At 44.4% G+C, this 20,332-nt stretch overlaps 1 protein-coding gene across 2 annotated transcripts in view; it reads left to right on the forward strand.

The window, feature by feature from the left end:
* LOC127007318 (probable G-protein coupled receptor 158) overlaps positions 1-20,332 on the forward strand; it is a 185,512-nt gene that overhangs the window by 144,144 nt on the left and 21,036 nt on the right. For both annotated transcript variants that reach the window (XM_050878124.1, XM_050878123.1), the window contains exons 5-7: positions 8,116-8,278; positions 12,758-12,826; positions 16,655-16,764. In XM_050878124.1, coding sequence (XP_050734081.1) covers positions 8,116-8,278; positions 12,758-12,826; positions 16,655-16,764 — 342 coding nt within the window. The remainder of the gene's footprint in view (positions 1-8,115; positions 8,279-12,757; positions 12,827-16,654; positions 16,765-20,332) is intronic.

Here is a 20,332-nt window from a genome sequence, read left to right on the forward strand (position 1 = left end):
GAGGAGGAGTTGGTGGTTGTGGAGGAAGCAGAGGAGGGAAAAAGAAGTAATAATGGAAGAAATAAAGAATAAAAAGGAGAAAAAATAAAAGGAAAAGTATTAAGAGGAAAGAAACAAACAAGTGAATCTCAGGAGGAGGAGGAGGAGGAGGAGGAGGAGGAGGAAAATGACTTGCAAAAGGGGAAGAGGAAATATAGAGGAAGGAAAGAAAAGAAAGAAAAGAAAGTTAGAGAAATGTACGGAAATGGAGGAGGGAGAACGGAAGTAGAAGAAACAGAAGAAAAAGAGGAGGAGGAGGAGGAGGAGGAGGAAGAGGAGGAGGAGGAGGAGGAGGAGGAGGAGGAAGAGGAGGAGGAGGAGGCGTGTGAAGAGGAACACAACCACTCTCAGTAAACAAACCGGATTATTTGGGAGGACTAGCGGGATTCTCTCTCTCTCTCTCTCACACACATCTTTTCAATTCATTCTCATCTCTCTTTCCTCTTTAAATTCCTCCTCCTGCTTCTCCTCCTCCTCCTCCTCCTCCTCCTCCTCCTCCTCCTCCTCTTCCTCCTCTTCCTCTCCATCATCTTTCTTTCACTGTAATCCTCTTCCCTTCTTTTATCTTCTATCTCCAGTCACATTCCAGGACCACACAAAAGCATATTATTGGCTTCTATTTCTCTTCATTTCCCTTCTATGTTTTTTCCCTCCAGTTTTCTTTTTCATCTTCTTTATCTCTTTTTCTTTCGTCTTTGCGTTTTTCAGCTTTTTTTTATAGTTTTATTTCGGTTAATCTCCGTATTTTTTTTCTGGTTCTCTTTCTTTTCCTCCTCCTTCTTTTCTTCCTCCCCCTCTTCCTCAGTTTGTTTGTTTTTCATTTCTGTTATTTACATTGTAGTGGTAGTAGTAGTAGTAGTAGTAGTAGTAGTAGTAGTGTATCAGTATATATTTTTTTCCTCTTTTGCTTTTTCAAGAACATTCTCTCTAATTACACTTTCTCTTCTCTCGCTCATACCATTTTATTTCCTTTCTTCTTTCTCTCTCAGTCTTTTGCTTCGTTAGCACACATAACATTATTTTCCTTTCTTCCTCCTTTCGTTCTTTTCTCGTCTTATTGCATTTCCTCTGCTCTTACCTCCTCTCCTCCTCGTCCTTCTCATCCTCCTCCTCTTCCTCATCATTTACTCTCCCCTCTTCCTTAACTCTTTTTCTCGTTCTTTCTTTTCCCTTCCTTTCTCCACCATTATCTTTGTTTCTGCGTCATCATCTTTGCTTCCTGTTCTCATCATGTGTTATAACCTTCTCCAGCGTCCGATCTTTCTGAGAATCAAGGCAATTTTTCCCCTTCCATATATCGGGTTTCTCTCTCTCTCGTTTCTCTTCCTTTCTCTCATATTTTTTCTCTTCCTCTCCTTCTCTTTTTGCCATTCCTCCTCATTCTTCTCTTCCTCGAATATTTCTCTTACTTTTCTCCCCTCATTACCTCTCCTTCATCTTTCCTCTTCCTTCCTTTATTCCATCCTTCTTATTCCTTCTAAACGTTCACCTTCTTTCACCTCTTTTTTTCCAAGCCTCTTGTTCATATATTTCTTCTAACATTATTTTTTTCCTCCCTTCTGCAAATCCTTTTAGCGTTCCTCTCTCCCTTCCTTCTTCCATTCCTTCGTTTCTCACTCTCTTCCTCTCTTCTTTCTTCAACTTTTACAGATTTCTCTCCTTTTATTTCATTCTTTCTTCTCTCGTTTTCTCAGCCTTGTGTGTCTCCTTTTTCTCTCTCCCTCTATCTCTCTTTACGCTTTCTCTTCTTCCTTTCCCCTCTTTCTCCTCTCTTCTTTCTTCTATATTCTCTTCGTCTCTGCTCCCTCCTTTCTCTACCTGCCTTCTCGTATATCATTTTTATTTCCCGCTTTTCTCTCCCATCCTGTCTCCCCCTCTCCTCCTTCTCTCTCCTTTCACTCCTTCCCTCCTTCTCCGGTCCCCTCTCCTTCCCCTCCCCTCTTCCCTTCTTCCTCAGTATTTTATCTGTTATCTGTTCAGGTTTCAACGGTTAGTCTGGTCGGTCGTAAAAAAAGACTTTACTTCCAGCCCTTTTTCCCTCCTTGCCGCCTCCTCCTCCTCCTCTTCTTCCTCCTCCTTCGCTTCTTTTTCTTTTCATATCCTCTCCTCTATTTTTCGCGTCCCTCCCTCATATGTTTCCTTTTGTCATTTTTTTTTTACAGTTTCTTGTTCATTAGCTTCTGGTCCCCCTCCTTCTACTTCTTCGTTTTTGTTATGTCTTCCTCCTTATTTATTGTTTCCTATTATATCTTTCCCTGCCCTCCTTCACTCTTTTTTTTTTTGTTTATCTTTTTTTGTCTTTAGTGCTTGCTCATCCGTTTCTGAATCACCCGGTTTTTTCATTTATTTTCAACTTTCTTCCCATCTTTTCCTTTCCTTTCCTTTCCTCTCCTTTCACTATCTCCTTTTTTTCTTTCTAGTTCCCTGCTCTTCCATTTCTGCTCCATTTCCTCTCCTTCTGCTCCTCCTCTTTTTTTCTTCTTCTTCCCTCCATCGTTTTTCCTTTCCTTCTGCTAATTATATTTCCTCTCTCCTTCATTCCTTGCCCCCCTTATTTTCATTTTCTTTCCTTCTCTTTTTCCATTACTCCCTCATTTTTTCCTTCCATTATTTTTTTATTGTATTTCGACCTCTCTTATTCTTTCCATATTTCTTTTCATTCGGCATGTCAATCAGATAATTCTCTCTCTCTCTCTCTCTCTCTCTCAGACCTGATGGGAATAAACAATGTCATTAAGATGTTAATTAGATATTCATTTACTGTCCCTGATAACCTTCACACCTCCTCCTTCTCTTCCTCCTCCTCTTCCTCCTCCTCTTCCTCCTTCTCCTCCTCCTATCATTATTTCTATTTATATTATTGTTGAGAATCCCTTTAGTTTTTTTCTTCGTGTTCTGTTTTTTACACCAACATTATTTTCTTTCTTTTCTTCTTTTTATCCCAAAGTTCTCCCCTTCCTCCACCTCCTCCTCCTCCTCCTACTCCTGCCACTACTCCTCTTCCTCCTCCTCCTATTACCATTATTATTTTTAGTGCTGAGTATCCTGTTAATATAGATTTGTTTCTTTCTTCCGTCCCCTTCCACTCTCCCTTCTCCCCTCCTTCTTCCCCCTCCTCCCCCATCTCCCTCCTTTCTCCCCTATAAGTGCTTGGTATCCCTTTAGTATAGTTTATTTTTCTTTCACCCCCTTTCTCCCCTCCCTTTCTCCCCCTCTTCCCCCTACTACTCCATTCTACCCATCCTCTATAAGTCCTTTGTATCCCATTAGTATAGTTTTATTTCTCTTTCTCCCCGTTTCTTCCTCTCCCTTCTCCTCTCCCTTTCCCTCTTCTCCCCTTGTTCTTCCTTTCCTTATCCCTCCCTTCTCTCCCCTCTGCCCCTCCCTCTTTTTTTCTCTCTCTTCCCCGTTTCTCCACCACCACCCCCACACCCCGCTGCCATGTTCACCTGAGAATTAGCACCTATTGTTAGCCTGCTCCTCACACCCTCACGCGTCACTAAAGTCGGGGCAGGAGGGGAGAGGCAAGGCGCGGGGAAGGGAAGGAAGGGGAGTAACTGTTGGCCTTCCTTTTTGATGTCTTGTTTTTTTTTATACATATTTTCTGCTTGTATGCTTCTTTTTGTTTTTGTTCTTCTAGTTTGTGTTTGTTTGTTTGTTGTTGTTTATTTTGGTTATTGTGTCTATTTATAATTTGTGCTCGTTTGTTATTTTGTTTATATTTTGTTTTGTTTGTCATTTATTATTTTTTTGGTTGTTTGTTTTTTGTTTATTTGTTTGTTTTCCGGTTATCCTGTTTACATGTCTCGGGCTTTGGTGATTCTGTTTATATTCTATGCTTGTTCGTCACGGTTATCTTGTTTATGTTGCTTGTTTGTTTATACCGGTTATCTTTTTCTGTTTACATTTTTGGGGGGTTATTCTGTTAATATTTCCTCTTCGTTTTATTTCGAGAGAGAGAGAGAGAGAGAGAGAGAGAGAGAGAGAGAGAGAGAGAGAGAGAGAGAGAGAGAGAGAGAGAGAGAGAGAGAGAGAGAGAGAGAGAGAGAGAGAGAGAGAGAGAGAGAGAGAGAGAGAGAGAGAGAGAGAGAGAGAGAGAGAGAGAGAGTGTGTGTGTGTGTGTGTGTGTGTGTGTGTGTGTGTGTGTGTGTGTGTGTGTGTGTGTGTGTGTGTGTGTCCCTCCCTCCTTCTCTCAGTTTTGACGCCACTAGTAAAGTCTTGGAGATTAATGTGAGTTCCAGGGGAGGTAAGAGGGAGGAGCCGCGGCCCTTTTATCTTCCCTTCCCACACCGGCAGGAAGGGAGGAAAGATTAGTCTACCGCCGGAGGGAGAGAGGGAGAGAAGGGACGGAGGAAAGGAGAGAAGGATGAACTAAAGAAGGGTGCAAGGGAGGAAAGGAGGTCAAGAGGGAAGGTGAGAGTAAATGAGGGAGTGACAGAAAGAAAATGGAAGAGAGAATGAAGGGGAAGGGAGGGAGGGAGAGAAGGGACGGAGGGAAGGAAGGAAGGAGAGAAGGAGGGACTAAAGAAGGGTGCAAGGGAGGAAAGGAGGTTAAGAGGGAAAGTGAGAGTGAATGAGGAAGTGACAGAAAGAAAATGGAAGAGAGAATGAAGGTGAAGGGAGGGAAGGAAAAGAGGGACAGAGGGAAGGAAGGAAGGAGAAAAGGATGAACCAAAGAAGGGTGCAAGGGAGGAAAGGAGGTTAAGAGGGAAGGTGAGAGTAAATGAAGGAGTGACAGAAAGAGAATGGAAGGGAGAATGAAGGTGAAGGGAGGGAGGGAGAGAAGGGACGAAGGGAAGGAAGGAGAGAAGGATGAACTAAAGAAGGGTGAAAAGAAGGAAAGGAAGTCAAGAGGAAGATGAGAGTGGAGGAAGGAGGGAAAGAAAAGACAGAGAGAAGGAAGGAGAAGGGAAGGAGGGACTTAAATGAGGGAAGGAGACCAGAGGGAAGGTGAGTGTAATTGAGCGATGGACGGAAGGGGGACTGATTTAGGTTAGGAAGAGAAAACGAAAGTGAAGGAAGAGAGGGAAAGAAAAGACAGAGAAAAGGAAGGAGAGGGGAAGGAGGGACTTCAATGAGGAAAGGAGGCCAGAGGGAAGGTGAGTGTAATTGAGCGATGGACGGAAGGGGGACTGATTTAGGTTAGGAAGAGGAAACGAGAGTGAAGGGGTGAGGGAAAGAAGAGATTGGGAACGGGGGAGAGGAGGAAGGGTGTAAGGGAGAGAAGATGAGTGATGGAGGGAGGGGAGAACTGATCTATGTGAGAGTGGAGGAAAGGAGGAAAGGAGGAAAGGAGGAGATTTAGGAGGGTGTAAAATAGGAAAGAAAGACAAGAGGGAAGTTATGAGTTATGGATGGAGGGGAAGGGAAGGGAAGGGAAGTGATGGAAGAGTAGATGAGATTAGAGGGATGGAAAGAGAGAGTGAACGAGGGAATAGAAGGGTAAGAGAAGGAGTAAAAGAGAAAGACAAAGGGGTAGAGGGAGGAAGGGAGGGTTAGAATTTGGAAGGGGAGCTGAGAGAGAGGGAGAAAATAGAGGGGGGGAGGGGAGGAGTAAAAGAGAAAGACAAAGAAGAGAGGGAGGGAGGATGAAAGTAAATTAGGATGGGGAGCTGAGAGAGAGATAGAGAGAAGGGAGAGGGAAGGTGGTTTGAAGGAGAGGGAGCAAGGGAGACAAGGAGGTAAGACGGCTGGGAGGGAGGAGAGGGGAAGGTTAGTGTGAAAGAAGAAGGGATGAAAAAGAGGAAAGATGGGAAGGCCTGAAAGAGGGGGAGGTGAGGGAAATCCGAAATCTGAAAGGCTGGTTCTGTTTCAGGGTGGGCCTCGTCTTACACGCCCATAGGCAATAAAAAAGGGAAGAGTAGCGATGTAGAGAAGGAAAGTTTGGCAGGAAAAAGAGGGAGGAAGGGAGGAAGGGGTTGAGTTTTATGTACTAGACAGGGATAAGAGGGAGGAAGGGAGGGTTAGAATTTGGAAGGGGAGCTGAGAGAGAGGGAGAAAATAGAGGGGGTGAGGGGAGGACCAAAAGAGAAAGACAAAGAAGAGAGGGAGGGAGGATGAAAGTAAATTAGGATGGGGAGCTGAAATAAGTGGTGCAAGTTGTGGAAGAGAAGGGAAGATTGGTCTACTTACAAATACTCGAATCATGATTTTGTTTCCCAGCACTAAGAAAGTAAAATGACTTGTTTTTTTATTTGGTGTAAAAGTTTGTGATGGAAGTTATGGAAAGGGGAAGGTTGGTCTGTTTATACTTACCCCAACCTTGATTTTTCACAGCAAGAAGACTGAGGTTACTTGTTCTAGGAATGATGGGAATATTAATTATGTAAGGTATGGAAGTTATGGGATGGGTAAGGTTGGTCTGTTTATACTTACCCCAACCTTGATTTTTCACAGCAAGAAGACTAAGGTTACTTGTTCTAGGAGTGATGGGAATATTAATTATGTAAGGTATGGAAGTTATGGAATGGGGAAGGTTGGTCTGTTTATACTTACCCCAACCTTCATTTTTCACAGCAAGAAGACTAAGGTTACTTGTTCTAGGAATGATGGGAATATTAATTATGTAAGGTATGGAAGTTATGGAATGGGTAAGGTTGGTCTGTTTATACTTACCCCAACCTTCATTTTTCACAGCAAGAAGACTGAGGTTACTTGTTCTAGGAATGATGGGGAATATTAATTATGTAAGGTATGGAAGTTATGGGATGGGGAAGGCTGGTCTGTTTATACTTACCCCAACGTTGATTTTTCACAGCAAGAAGACTGAGGTTACTTGTTCTAGGAATGATGGGAATATTAATGATGTGCAAGATATGGAGGTTATGCAATGGAGAAAAGATGACCTATTCACTTATCCGAACCTTGACTTTACTTTCCCATCAATAAATATATACTTGTTTTAGTGGAGATATTACAGAAAGGAGTGGCATTACTTTATTACTTTACTTTCCATATTACGCTATTTCTTTACTCGTGTGATTCTTCGTTGAGAGAACTCTTTTTGGCCACTCTACTCTATTTAAGAGCAGCAAGTAGCGAGCTTTTTTTTCATTATTGGATTCTTTTTTTACGCCCTTGCACTGTCTCCTCTGCTGTAAAAAAAAAAGTAAAAAAAAAAATAAGGAAGAGAAGAGGTGTAGAGAAGTGTAGGGGAGGAGGGAGGAGGGACAGACACTATCTCACTGGACTCCTGTATATTCCTCGTTGGTAGAACACAGAGGAAGAGAAGTGTGGGTGAGGAGGGCGGGACAGGGACACTCCTTCACTCCACTCCTGTTTTATTCACTCCCGGTAAAGATCAACAGTGTGGCGTAGGCGAGGCGCACTGGGTTGGTGTTATTTTCTTTTATCTTACTGTGTGTGTGTGTGTGTGTGTGTGAGTGTGTGTGTGTGTGTGTGTGTGTGTGTGTGTGTGTGTGTGTGTGATGCGTCTAGTAAGCACCCCATGAAAACAAGTAAATAGTTCGAAAAAATAATATAACATGGAAAAATATATATAAAATCAAAGAAAATGAAAGCCGCTCCCTCACCAGCAATAAAAAAAGGGTCTGTTCGTACTGTCATAAGTCGTAAAAGGAGTGAAGCTGATTAATGTTGAATCAAATTAACTTATCGTATAAAGAAAAAAACAATACTGCCCTCGGCCGGTTGGTTAAAGTGGAAAGGTCGGTCACAGGGCTTCTGCTGCTGCACATATTGAATAGAACATTGTATTGTGTTAGTGTGTTAGTGTGTGTGTGTGTGTGTGTGTGTGTGTGTGTGTGTGTGTGTGTGTGTGTGTGTGTGTGTGTGTGTGTGTGTGTGTGTGTGTGATGGCGTGCGTACGTATGTCTGCATCGTTTTTTTTTTTTTTACAGCAGCGGAAGCAGCTTAGGTGTTATAAAAAAAAAAAAATAAATAAAAACAGAAAACAAAAAAATACTAAACTCTGCTACTATAAAAAAATAAATGAATAAATAAACGTCCAGGTGGCCCAAAGAGAAGGTCAGTTTCGGCTGCAGAGGTCCCTTGATACTCCCCTTTTGTAAGTCTTTCCCTTCACCTTTTCCTGAGCGTGCCTCCTCGTGCCCACAGGTGCCTGCCGTGTCCCGAGGGGTGCCAGCAGTGCTCCGCCTCGCTGCCCTGCCCCGTCAACACCCACGCCCTGTCCCGCCTGCTGCCCGCGTGCATCCAGGCCGCCGCCGTCTGTTTGTGCCTCGTGCTGGCCGGCGTGGTGCTCAAGATTCGCAAGTGTAAGGTGAGCACGGGAAGGGTGTGTGTGGAGGGAGGGGTGTGATGGGGGGGTGGGAGAAGGAGGGGGTATTTGCGTGTGGGAGGGGGCCGTTTGTGTTTGTGTGGGAAGGGGAGGTGTGTGTGTGTGTGTGTGTGTCTCTCTCTCTCTCTCTCATTAGTACATAACTTCACACCCCCAGTGATCGACTCGCAACAGCTTAAGCTTTTTTCACGCGCTAAAAAAATAGAGAAGTGTCTTTTTTTCTGAGCAGCGACAAGTCATTAGCAAGGGGGAGGATTACTGGCCAGCCTCGTGACGTAATAAGCTCTCTGATTGGTGGACGCGTTCTGGCCCCACGGATCACGGCTTCTCTGATTGGCTGGTTCCTTCCCTGCCTGACGTCACGGATCACATTCCTCACTGGCTCCGGATATTTTCTCGTTCGCTTCTTCCAGGAAATATATTTTGGGTCTTGCTCTTTACATCATTTTGCGGTAAGAAATAGATGAGCGACGGAGAATGAAACCGAGAGGGAAGCAAAGATGATCTAGTATTTTTCTTTTCTCATCATCCGGGCTAAAAATATATCAGAGAGAGAGAGAGAGAGAGAGAGAGAGAGAGAGAGAGAGAGAGAGAGAGAGAGAGAGAGGTAATATAAAGTGTAGTTTGGCTAATGTGTAAAATTGGTTGTAACACGCACCAGCCATTACGTGACTGATGATAAACACTGAGGGAAGGAGAGAGAGAGAGAGAGAGAGAGAGAGAGAGAGAGAGAGAGAGAGAGAGAGAGAGAGAGAGAGACCTGACTACTGCCGCCCTGACGTTAGCAAGGCAGCAGGGAGGGAGATAAGCGTTGACGGATGGGTACATGGGACACTCGTGAAATAGAACGAAGGGCGAAAGATTAACGAACGGCGGACGAAAGGAATGACGAACGACGAACGAAACTGAACGAATGACGAAAAGACTGAGTAACGAATGACGAAAGGAAATACGAACGACAAATGAAATAGAGCGAAGGACGAAGAGACTAAAGGTCATATTCTTCAACATTTCCGAGCCCAAGAACACATATTTGACAAGGGTTTCGTAGGAGTTTGGGATATTTGCAGAGGTAGCTTTATGATCCTTCTGGTGGTTTGATCATTCGTTTGTGTCATGAACCTAGAATAACACTCATTAGAACGCGATTGATCTCATTTTCGGCCTTTGGAAATAGTTAATGCGCATGGTGGAAGCTTCTGAAAATATCGACCTGAAGAGCGAAACGAATGACGAACGACGAGCGAAGGAAGAAAAGAATGACGGAAACAATAACGAATGAAAGACGAAAAGAATAAACGCAATAACCTACTAACGAATGGACAGCGAGAACCAGAGACACAAATGATAAATAGAATAATAACTGAATGATTTTAATGGATGCACAGATAAACAATATTAACAAATGGAAATGAAGAACATGGTCACTAACGAATGCGCGGAGAGAACCGGAGAAACACATAAGTAGAAGAAACTGGATAAAGATGACAAGAGAAACGAAGGATAAGTAGAGTAAGGAAATGGCAAGAGATAACAAGAGAGATAAATGATAGCAGATAACGATAATAATGAACATGAATATTAATGAATGCACTTTTTTTTTTGGAACAGGAGCAAAGAGAAAGAGGGTTAGAAGAAGGGGAAGTAGCACAGACGTAACAAGAGAAACATATGACAAGTAAAATAAACTGGATAACCAAATGTACAGAAGAGAGAGCAAGAGAGATACATGAAAAATTGAATGATCTGGATAATTTTTACGAATCCTCAGACTAAAAAAAAAAAAGAGAAACCTGATATATAGAAAAACTTGAATAATATACGAATGCAAAGAGAGAACAAAGAGAAAAACCTGATAAACACAAACACATGAATAATTTACGAATGCGCGAAGGGAACAAGATAAACAAAATATGAGAAATAGAATGAACGAAATAATTAACATGCCCAGAGAGAGAGAAAAAAAAGAGAAACATGGCAAAGAAAATAAACATAATAATCGGAACCAAAAGGACAAATAGGAATAAACATCATAATCAAAAGAAAAAAAATGGGACTAAACAAAATAACCAACAGAAAAATTACATGCAAAATAAACAAAATAACTAAATAAATGAATGAAAAGACTGAACGAGATCATTAACGAACGCACGGTGAGAGAACGTGAGAGATAACGTAGAGAACGAACGTAAACTCACCTTAATTAATCGCTACCTGTTGAGTCGTAAAGGAAGGGAGTGGAGAGGAATGGAGGAAGTAAGGATGGAGTGGGATTTCGGACACAGGGACACAGGGAGGCTGAAGTTCATTGCTATGGATGTTCTCTAATTAGCAGTCTTAGCCCCTTTTCTGCTTTCATCTCCTTTACTTCATCACTCTCGACTTCACCAGTTTTGCATGTTTATATATTTCTTTAGTTCTTTCTCTATAAATCCCACCCCTTCAATCCCTTCAATACCTCTTACTAATAATATACTGATGCATAATCCCTTCTTGATCTCATTCCCAACCCTCTACTTCCCTAATTGTCCTATACTTCTTTCTCTTCCTTTCTGTACCTCAATCTCCTTCAGTCTCTTCAATATTACTCACCAATACAGCATTCCTCTTCCTTGTTTTAATCCCCAACCTTTGACCTTACCGCCCAATATTTTTTTTCCTCTCCCTTTTTATACTGCATGTTTCTATAATTTTTTTTTTACTTGTCCCTTCTACACTTCCCACTTCTTCTTCCATTCCTTCAACATCCTTTTCTAATTTACTGATACAAAATTCCCTCGACTCCACTTATCCTGCTTTGTCCAATACTTTTTTCTCCTCTCCCCTTCTATACTTCCCACTCCGTACCCAGTCCATTCAGTATCAGTTACCAATATGCTGATACAACGTTCATTCTCTGCCATTATTCCTGCCCGTCACCGTTGCGGAATAATGGTTTAGCGCTACTCGGTCTAAATTTGATGTTCATGACTAGGCTATCAAAAAGCCATCTTAGGTCATAAGGGCTATAAGGTGCAACGATTACGCTCAGGAAGATAGATAGATAGTGATATATAGATAAGGAAATAAAGTAAACGAGTTGGCATTAGATAACGATCAAGACAATAAAAGTAGTCAACAGGATAATTGCCCAATTTGACTTTTTGAGTTGTTTAATGAATTTACGTTTAGCGAGATAGTTCCGTTAATGATTTTGTTTTTCCGTTCAGCAGAGAAATGTATAAACGAAAAAAAAGATTGAAGAGAGAGAGAGAGAGAGAGAGAGAGAGAGAGAGAGAGAGAGAGAGAGAGAGAGAGAGAGAGAGAGAGAGAGAGAGAGAGAGTAGCGAAGGGTGTTGAATCTGTAACTCCATCAATCTTAAAATGTCTAAGGAGAGTGACGGTGGTGGCGGTGGTGGTGATGGTGATAATGATGGGGGGCATTGTGGCGGTAATGGTGATGATGATGGAAGGTGGAGTAATGATGGTATTTGTGATGAAAGCCGCGAAGGCGAATGATAGTGATGATAGTGATAATAAACGTAAGGTATGATGATGATTCTACTGATTGTGACATTTACGATGATAATAGTAACGGTGAAAACGATACTGATGATGATAGCACTGGTAATAATAATGATAATGGTGATAAGGACGATGAAGATGATTATGATGATGACGATGATGATGATGATGATGATGATAAGTATAAAGGTGATGGTGAAAATGATGATGATGATGATAAGTATAAAGGTGATGGTGAAAATGATGATGATGATGATGATGATGATGATAAGGATAAAGGTGATAGTGAAGATAATGATGATGAGGATGATAAGTTTGAAGGTGATGGTGAAGATAATGGTGATGATGATGATAAGTTTAAAGGTGATGGTGAGGATAATGGTGATGATGAGGATGATAAGTTTGAAGGTGATGGTGAAGATAATGATGATGATGAGGATGATAAGTTTAAAGGTGATGGTGAGGATAATGATGATGATGATGATGAGTTTAAAGGTGATGGTGATGATAATGATGATGATGATGATGATAAGTTTAAAGGTGATGGTGAGGATAATGATGATGATGATGATGAGTTTAAAGGTGATGGTGATGATAATGATGATGATGATGATGATGAGTTTAAAGGTGATGGTGAGGATAATGGTGATGATGATGATAAGTTTAAAGGTGATGGTCAGGATAATGATGATGATGATGATGATGATGATAAGTTTAAAGGTGATGGTGAGGATAATGATGATGATGATGATGATGATGATAAGTTTAAAGGTGATAGTGAAGATAATGATGAGGAGGAGGAGGATAAGTTTGAAGGTGATGGTGAAGATAATGATGACGATGATGATGATGACGATGATGATAAGTTTAAAGATGATGGTGAAGATAATGATGATGATGAGGGTGATAAGTTTAAAGGTGATGGTGAAGATGATGATGATGATGATGATTCCACAGGTGATCGCGGTGTCACTATGGACGATGCTGGAGATGGTGCTTCTGGGAGCCGTCGTCATCTACTGCACGGTAAGTAGTAGTAGTAACAGTAGTAAACATGGAAACATGGACTAGCAGGCAGCAGAAAGCCTGTTGGTTCATTACTAGGCTGCCTGCGTTCAGTGAATTAATCAATCCGTTTGCCATAGGAGTGGCTTGCAGGGAAGGATTAAAACACTTGTGTATCTACTCTTGGGAACGTTCAGTTCACTCCCGATGCAGCAAAGTGGCGATCAGTGCGTTTCTTGAAGGAGTTGATGGTCTCTGCGCTAACCACTTCTGCAGGAAGGCTGTTCCAGTGGCGAAGGAGTAGCAGTAGTAGTAGTAGTAGTAGTAGTAGTAGTAGTAGTAGTGGTGGTAATAGAAGGAGGGAGAGGAGGAGGAGGAGGATTGGCTGTAGTAGTAGTAGTAGTAGTAATAGTAGTCGCTACAGTAGTACTATTTGTTGTTATTGTCGTTTTTGTTATTGTCTTAGGGATGCTGAGAATAAAAGAAAAAAGTATAATGATAACAATAACAGTAATGAAAACAATGACAGCCAAAAATAATGATGAAAAGAAAAAAAGAGAAGAAGAAGAAGAAGAAAAGAAGAACACCCTCGTAATTGACCTTCTAATAACATCATACGCACGCCAAGTCATTGTTCTCTCCTGTGTCCTTTTGATGTTCGCTTTTCTTCAATTATTTTTTTCCGCTTTTTCTCACGTGTAATTAACGGTTGACTCAAGGTTTTCACGACAGAGCGCTTTCCTTTCCTTGTCCTTTTTCTCCCCTTCCGTCTTTTTTTCAGCCCTTTGCCGTTCTTCTTTTTTTTCCGAGTGTGTCCTTTGTGTTCCTTTTTGTCAACATTTTTCTTATTTATACTCGACTTCATTACTCTTCTGTTTGTGTTGGCCTTTGTTCTCTCTCTCTCTCTCTCTCTCTCTCTCTCTCTCTCTCTCTCTCTCTCTCTCTCTCTCTCTCTCACACACACACACACACACACACACACACACACACACACACACACACACACACACATGCATCTTTGAAACGTTATTATTTTTTTTCCTAGTTATTTCACAACGCTCAGCAAGGCTCCGAACGGCGAAAGGAGTGAAAGGACAATCTCGGTCTGCGGCAAAACGAAACCAACACAACCTTTTATCCCGCTGTAAAGAAACAAGTTACTATTTTCAATCGTTTCCTGCGGCCTAAACGCTTCAAAGAGTCCGCGTCAGGCACAATAGGCACGCTAACCGCTGGGGGGGCCCTGGACGAAGCCGCCTCCGCCGCCACGCTGCTGAGAGACGGTGTTGCCGAACTTATCTTTGTTTGATTGCCTTCACTCGCTGATTGAAAGTTCACCGACCTTTTTATCTTAGCAAGCGCCCACATAAGTGCCCTGTTGATATGAACTGTACCCTTCCCCACACACACACACGAGACAATGGTTGGCTGAAAAGTTCTAAGTCTAATAATGGTGTCAGGTGTGGGATGCAAGGAAACGATTCAGCTTCTGCGTGAACTGATTGGCGCTGCCGCAGGAACGCAAGTCAATATAAAGCAACTATTCTTATTATACTTTTTTGCCGGAGTGATCCAACTACCTCGAGATTCAGAACAGCTTTACTCATGCACCAACGGTCGATGAATGAAAGGTCCGCCGTCGCCAAGCTGTGGAAACGGTTGGGGGTCTTGTCTCTTCGTTGTTTTCAAGGTTCTCTATCTCTTCTGTTTCATGGGTCTCTTCTCTCTTCGGGGTCTTTAAAGCTCTTTCTATATCATATGTTTTGTGTGTTTCTCTTCTCTTAGTGTTTTTTTTAAAGTTCTGTCTATCTTTCGTATTTTGTGGATCTCTTGTCTCTTCGTGGTCTTCAAGGTTCTCTATCTCCTGGTTTGTGGATCTCTTGTCTCTTCGTGGTCTTCAAGGTTCTCTATCTCCTGGTTTGTGGATCTCTTGTCTCTTCGTGGTCTTCAAGGTTCTCTATCTCTCCTGTTTTTTGGATCTCTTGTTTCTTAGTGGTCTTAAAGGCTCTCTATCTCTCCTGTTTTGTGGGTTTCTTGTCTCTTAGTGGTTTACAATATTCTTTATCTCTTGTGTTTTGTGGGTCTCATGTCCCTTAGTGGTCTTCAAGGTTCTCTACCTCTCCTGTTTTGTGGGTCTCTTGTCTCTGCGTGGTCTTCAAGGTTCTCTATCTCCCCTTTAAAACTCAGCAGCCCACACACAACGGCGGCAAGGGAAGACGTTCTGACGTGGTCGCACAAGACTTCCTCACAGCACAAGGAGTGGCCAGGAGAGAGAGGATGGTATTATAAGACACTTTCGCTTCTCACATCAACCATTTCTAAAGGCCAAAGAGGGGGTCAGTCGGGTTCTAATGAGTGTTTCTTTAGGTTCATGGTACAGAAGAAGGGTCAAACTACCACCAGGGTCATAAAACTACTCCTGGAAATGCCCAAAACTCCTACGAAAGCCTTGTCAAATATGTGAACTTGGGCGACGAAATGTCTAGTAATACACCCCAGAGAGTCAGCCTTTCATGCAACAGTCACCTGCCAACGCAACGACGCAGGCCTTTGTTTGTTTCCCCGGATGTCCGTTACCACCACACCTTTAAGTCCTCGAAAAAGACAAAACATTTTATTGCTCGGGGGGGAAAAAAACGTGTTGGATACCTAAAGGACTCAACTGCATGAACGCTTGAACCATTCCACTCCCCTCTGCTCCCTCCCTCGGCCGCACGGTGCATGACGCGGTGGACTTTTGATTCGTCCCGCAACGTTGCTCTTGTATTCCCTGATGCAAAATGTCGGAATATAATGTTTTACCAGGTCATGAGTTTTCGTTTTATGTTATTTTCGCGACTCACCTTCCCTAGAGTTATTGTTTCTCATTAACTGCGGGGATCATGTTTCTTAAAGGCCCCTCTAAGCGATGATAATGAGAAAAAAATCATCACTCACGCAAACCATTTCATATTATATAAACGCATTTGTGATCAGTTTATGCATCATCTATTTTGGGGGGTTTATATCATGGCAAAAATTTGGCCCGTCGCTGGTACACGGTGAAGCCACAAATTTGGCCCGTCGCTGGTACACGGTGAAGCCACAAATTTGGCCCGTCGCTGGTACACGGTGAAGCCACAAATTTGGCCCGTCGCTGGTACACGGTGAAGCCACAAGTTTGACCCGTCGCTGGTACATGGTGAAGCCACAAATTTGGCCCGTCGCTGGTACACGGTGAAGCCACAAATTTGGCCCGTCGCTGGTACACGGTGAAGCCACAAATTTGGCCCGTCGCTGGTACCACGTTAAGTCACAGAATAATCGTCACAAGGATGGACATTAGACCTAAAAAATAAATGTAATCACCGTCTACGTCAAGTTAAATATATTAGTTTAAAGACGGAGGCGGCAGAGCGGCGGACACACAGCAGGTAGGGCAGCGCAGGTGAAGCAGCCCCCCCCTCCCCCCAACTCCCCCTTGCCCCCTGTCTGCCCTCGTGCCCCCCTTTCCTCCCATGGCGTGTTGCACCTGGGAGCGGGAGGACTAAAAAGTTTTCATCTGATGCTTACTCCCATGGATAGATAGAGAGATAAGGAGACGGATAAATGGATAAATACATAGATAGGAAGATAGAACGATGACTATATATTGATAGACAGATAAAACAGAGTAAATGAAAATATATGAACACGAATGCTGATTTTTTCCTTCTACTACTACTACTACTACTACAACCAATCCTCCTCCTCCTCTCCCTCCTTCTATCACTACTACCACTACTACTACTACTACTACTACTACTACTACTACTACTACTACTACTATTACGCCCTAACCAGCACCCCTCCCTCTTCGTGTCCCGGCAGATCTTCCTCCGCTTCGTCGAGCCCACCGTCACCCTGTGCATGGTGGAGCCGTGGTTCAGGGAGCTCGGCTTTGCGATCTTCTACGGCGCCATCGTTCTCAAGCTCTACAGGTGAGGGGAGGAGGGAAGGAGAGGGGGGAGAGGGAGAGAGAGGAAGAGTGTGAGAGTGAGATGGTCCTATAGATAAACAGAGTGAAAGAGAGAGGGAGAGAGGCAGATGAAGGAACGAAATTGATAGATAGATAGAGAAGGAGGTAGAGAGAGAAAGTAATATATGATCAGGTAGATATATAGATGAGCAGAGAGAAAGATAAAGGAAGCAGATAAAGGAAAGAACGAGAGATGGTCAGGTAGATAATGAGATAAGCAGAGAAGAGAAACAGATGAAGGAGGGAAAAAATAGACAGATAGACAAATAAATAGAAAGATAATTGAAAGCCAGACGCATAGACAGACAGACAGATAAGTAGATAGAAATGAGGGAAAAAATACAAAATGATAGATAGATAACTGAATAAACAGATAGATAAGAGAGAGAGAGAGAGAGAGAGAGAGAGAGAGAGAGAGAGAGAGAGAGAGAGAGAGAGAAATCTTATCAGCATAGCGAGGGAGGGAGGAAGAAAAGCAAAAATAAATCACCGTTGAAGAGGACGGATCACAAACAAACAGCTCGCCTTCAAATCAAGTTCCTCAATATTTCCAGCAGACAAGTTTTCGATTTGTTTTTCTCCTTTTATGTGACAGCAAGGAGGGAGGGAGGGGGGACGAGGGGGAGGGGAGAGGGAAGGGGAGGGTGGTGGTGGAGGAAGGAGGACAGAGGTGAGGGGAGAGTGAGACAGAGAGAAGGTGGGGTGGATGTTGTGTGTCTGTCCCCCGCCCACACCTCCCCACAAAAGACAGTTCCCCGCCCACACTTCCCCACAACAGACAGTTCCCCGCCCACACTTCCCCACAAAAGACAGTTCCCCGCCCACACTTCCCCACAAAAGACAGTTCCCCGCCCACACTTCCCCACAACAGACAGTTCCCCGCCCACACTTCCCCACAACAGACAGTTCCCCGCCCACACTTCCCCACAACAGACTGTTCTGCCCACACTTCCCCACAACAGACAGTTCCCTGCCCACTTCCCCACAACAGACAGTTCCCCGCCCACACTTCCCCACAACAGACAGTTCCCCGCCCACACTTCCCCACAAAAGACAGTTCCCCGCCCACACTTCCCCACAACAGACAGTTCCCCGCCCACACTTCCCCACAAAAGACAGTTCCCCGCCCACACTTCCCCACAACAGACAGTTCCCCGCCCACACTTCCCCACAAAAGACAGGTCCCCGCCCACACTTCCCCACAAAAGACAGTTCCCCGCCCACACTTCTCCACAAAAGACAGTTCCCCGCCCACACTTCCCCACAACAGACAGTTCCCCGCCCACACTTCTCCACAAAAGACAGTTCCCCGCCCACACTTCCCCACAACAGACAGTTCCCCGCCCACACTTCCCCACAACAGACAGTTCCCCGCCCACACTTCTCCACAACAGACAGTTCCCCGCCCACACTTCCCACAACAGACAGCTCCCTGCCCACACTTCCCCACAACAGACAGTTCCCCGCCCCCACTTCCCCACAACAGACAGTTCCCCTCCCACACTTCCCCACAACAGACAGTTCCCCGCCCACACTTCCCCACAACAGACAGTTCCCCGCCCACACTTCCCCACAACAGACAGTTCCCCGCCCACACTTCCCCACAACAGACAGTTCCCCGCCCACACTTCTCCACAAAAGACAGTTCCCGCCCACACTTCCCCACAACAGACAGTTCCCCGCCCACACTTCCCCACAAGACAGTTCCCCGCCCACACTTCCCCACAAAGACAGCTTCCCCGCCCACACTTCCCCACAAAGACAGCTCCCCACACTTCCCCACAACAGACAGTTCCCCGCCCACACTTCCCCACAAAAGACAGTTCCCCGCCCACACTTCCCCACAAAAGACAGCTCCCCGCCCACTCTTCCCCACAAAAGACAGCTCCCCGCCCACACTTCCCCACAAAAGACAGTTCCCCGCCCACACTTCCCCACAAAAGACAGTTCCCCGCCCACTCTTCCCCACAAAAGACAGCTCCCCGCCCACACTTCCCCACAAAAGACAGCTCCCCGCCCACACTTCCCCACAAAAGACAGCTCCCCGCCCACACTTCCCCACAAAAGACAGTTCCCCGCCCACACTTCCCCACAAAAGACAGTTCCCCGCCCACTCTTCCCCCCCAAAGACAGCTCCCCGCCCACACTTCCCCACAAAAGACAGCTCCCTGCCCACACTTCCCCACAACAGACAGTTCCCCGCCCACACTTCCCCACAAAAGACAGCTCCCCGCCCACACTTCCCCACAAAAGACAGTTCCCCGCCCACACTTCCCCACAAAAGACAGCTCCCCGCCCACACTTCCCCACAAAAGACCGTTGCCCGCCCACTTCCCCACAAAAGACAGCTCCCGCCCACACATCCCCACAAAGACAGCTCCCTGCTCACACTTCCCCACAAAGACAGTTCCCTGCCCACACTTCCCCACAAAGACAGCTCCCCGCCCACACTTCCCCACAAAAGACAGCTCCCCGCCCATCCTTCCCCACAAAAGACAGCTCCCCGCCCACACTTCCCCACAAAAGACAGCTCCCCGCCCACACTTCCCCACAAAAGACAGCTCCCCGCCCACACTTCCCCACAAAAGACAGTTCCCCGCCCACTCTTCCCCACAAAAGCTATTACTAAAGCTTACCAAATTATCCCAAATCTGCCTCACCTTACCTCATCCCTCCCTACCCTACCTTACCTTAGCTTACCTTACCTTTTTCTATCACATTATCTACCTAACCTTACGTGATCCCTCCCTAAGCTACCCTTCCCTACCCTGCCTTACTTTACCTTATCCTTTCACATTATCTAACCTTAAATGGCCTTACCTTATCTTACCTCCTCTAACCTAACCCCAAAAGGACTTTACCTACCCTTCTCATCTCAATCTTACCTTACCTTACCTTACCTTACCTTACCTTACCTTACCTTACCTCCTCTTACCTAACCCAAGAAACACTTACCTACTCTTCTCATCTCAATCTTACTTTACCTTACCTTACCTTACCTTACTTTACCTCCTCTTACCTAACCCAAGAAACACTTACCTACTCTTCTCACCTCACCTCACCTTACCTTACCTTACCTTACCTTACCTTACCTTACCTTACTTTTTCTCAGCTAACCCAGTACAGAACATTTACCTACCCTTTTAACTTCACCTCATCTCACCTCGCCTTACCTTACCTTATCTTACCTTACCTTACCTCACTTTACACTACCTCTTACCCAACCCAAAAGAACAAAAGAATTATCTACCCTTTTCCATTAACTTCACCGCCTCACCTAATCTAACCTCACCCCACCTAACCTGACCCCACCTAACCAAACCTGAATTAACCTAACCTAACCTAACCTAACCGCCTCATCTAATCTAACCCCACCTAACCTCACCCCACTTAACCTAACCTCACCTAACCTTACACAACCCCTAAAGACATTACCGAACCTAATTGGGTCGGGATGCCTAGAAAGCTGTCGTTTGTGAGTCCCAGGAAAAAAAATAGTAATGAATGGGAAGCGTTAGCGTGTTTTTATT

The sequence above is a fragment of the Eriocheir sinensis genome, chromosome 35, assembly GCF_024679095.1.
Source record: "Eriocheir sinensis breed Jianghai 21 chromosome 35, ASM2467909v1, whole genome shotgun sequence".
Lineage (NCBI taxonomy): Eukaryota > Metazoa > Arthropoda > Malacostraca > Decapoda > Varunidae > Eriocheir > Eriocheir sinensis.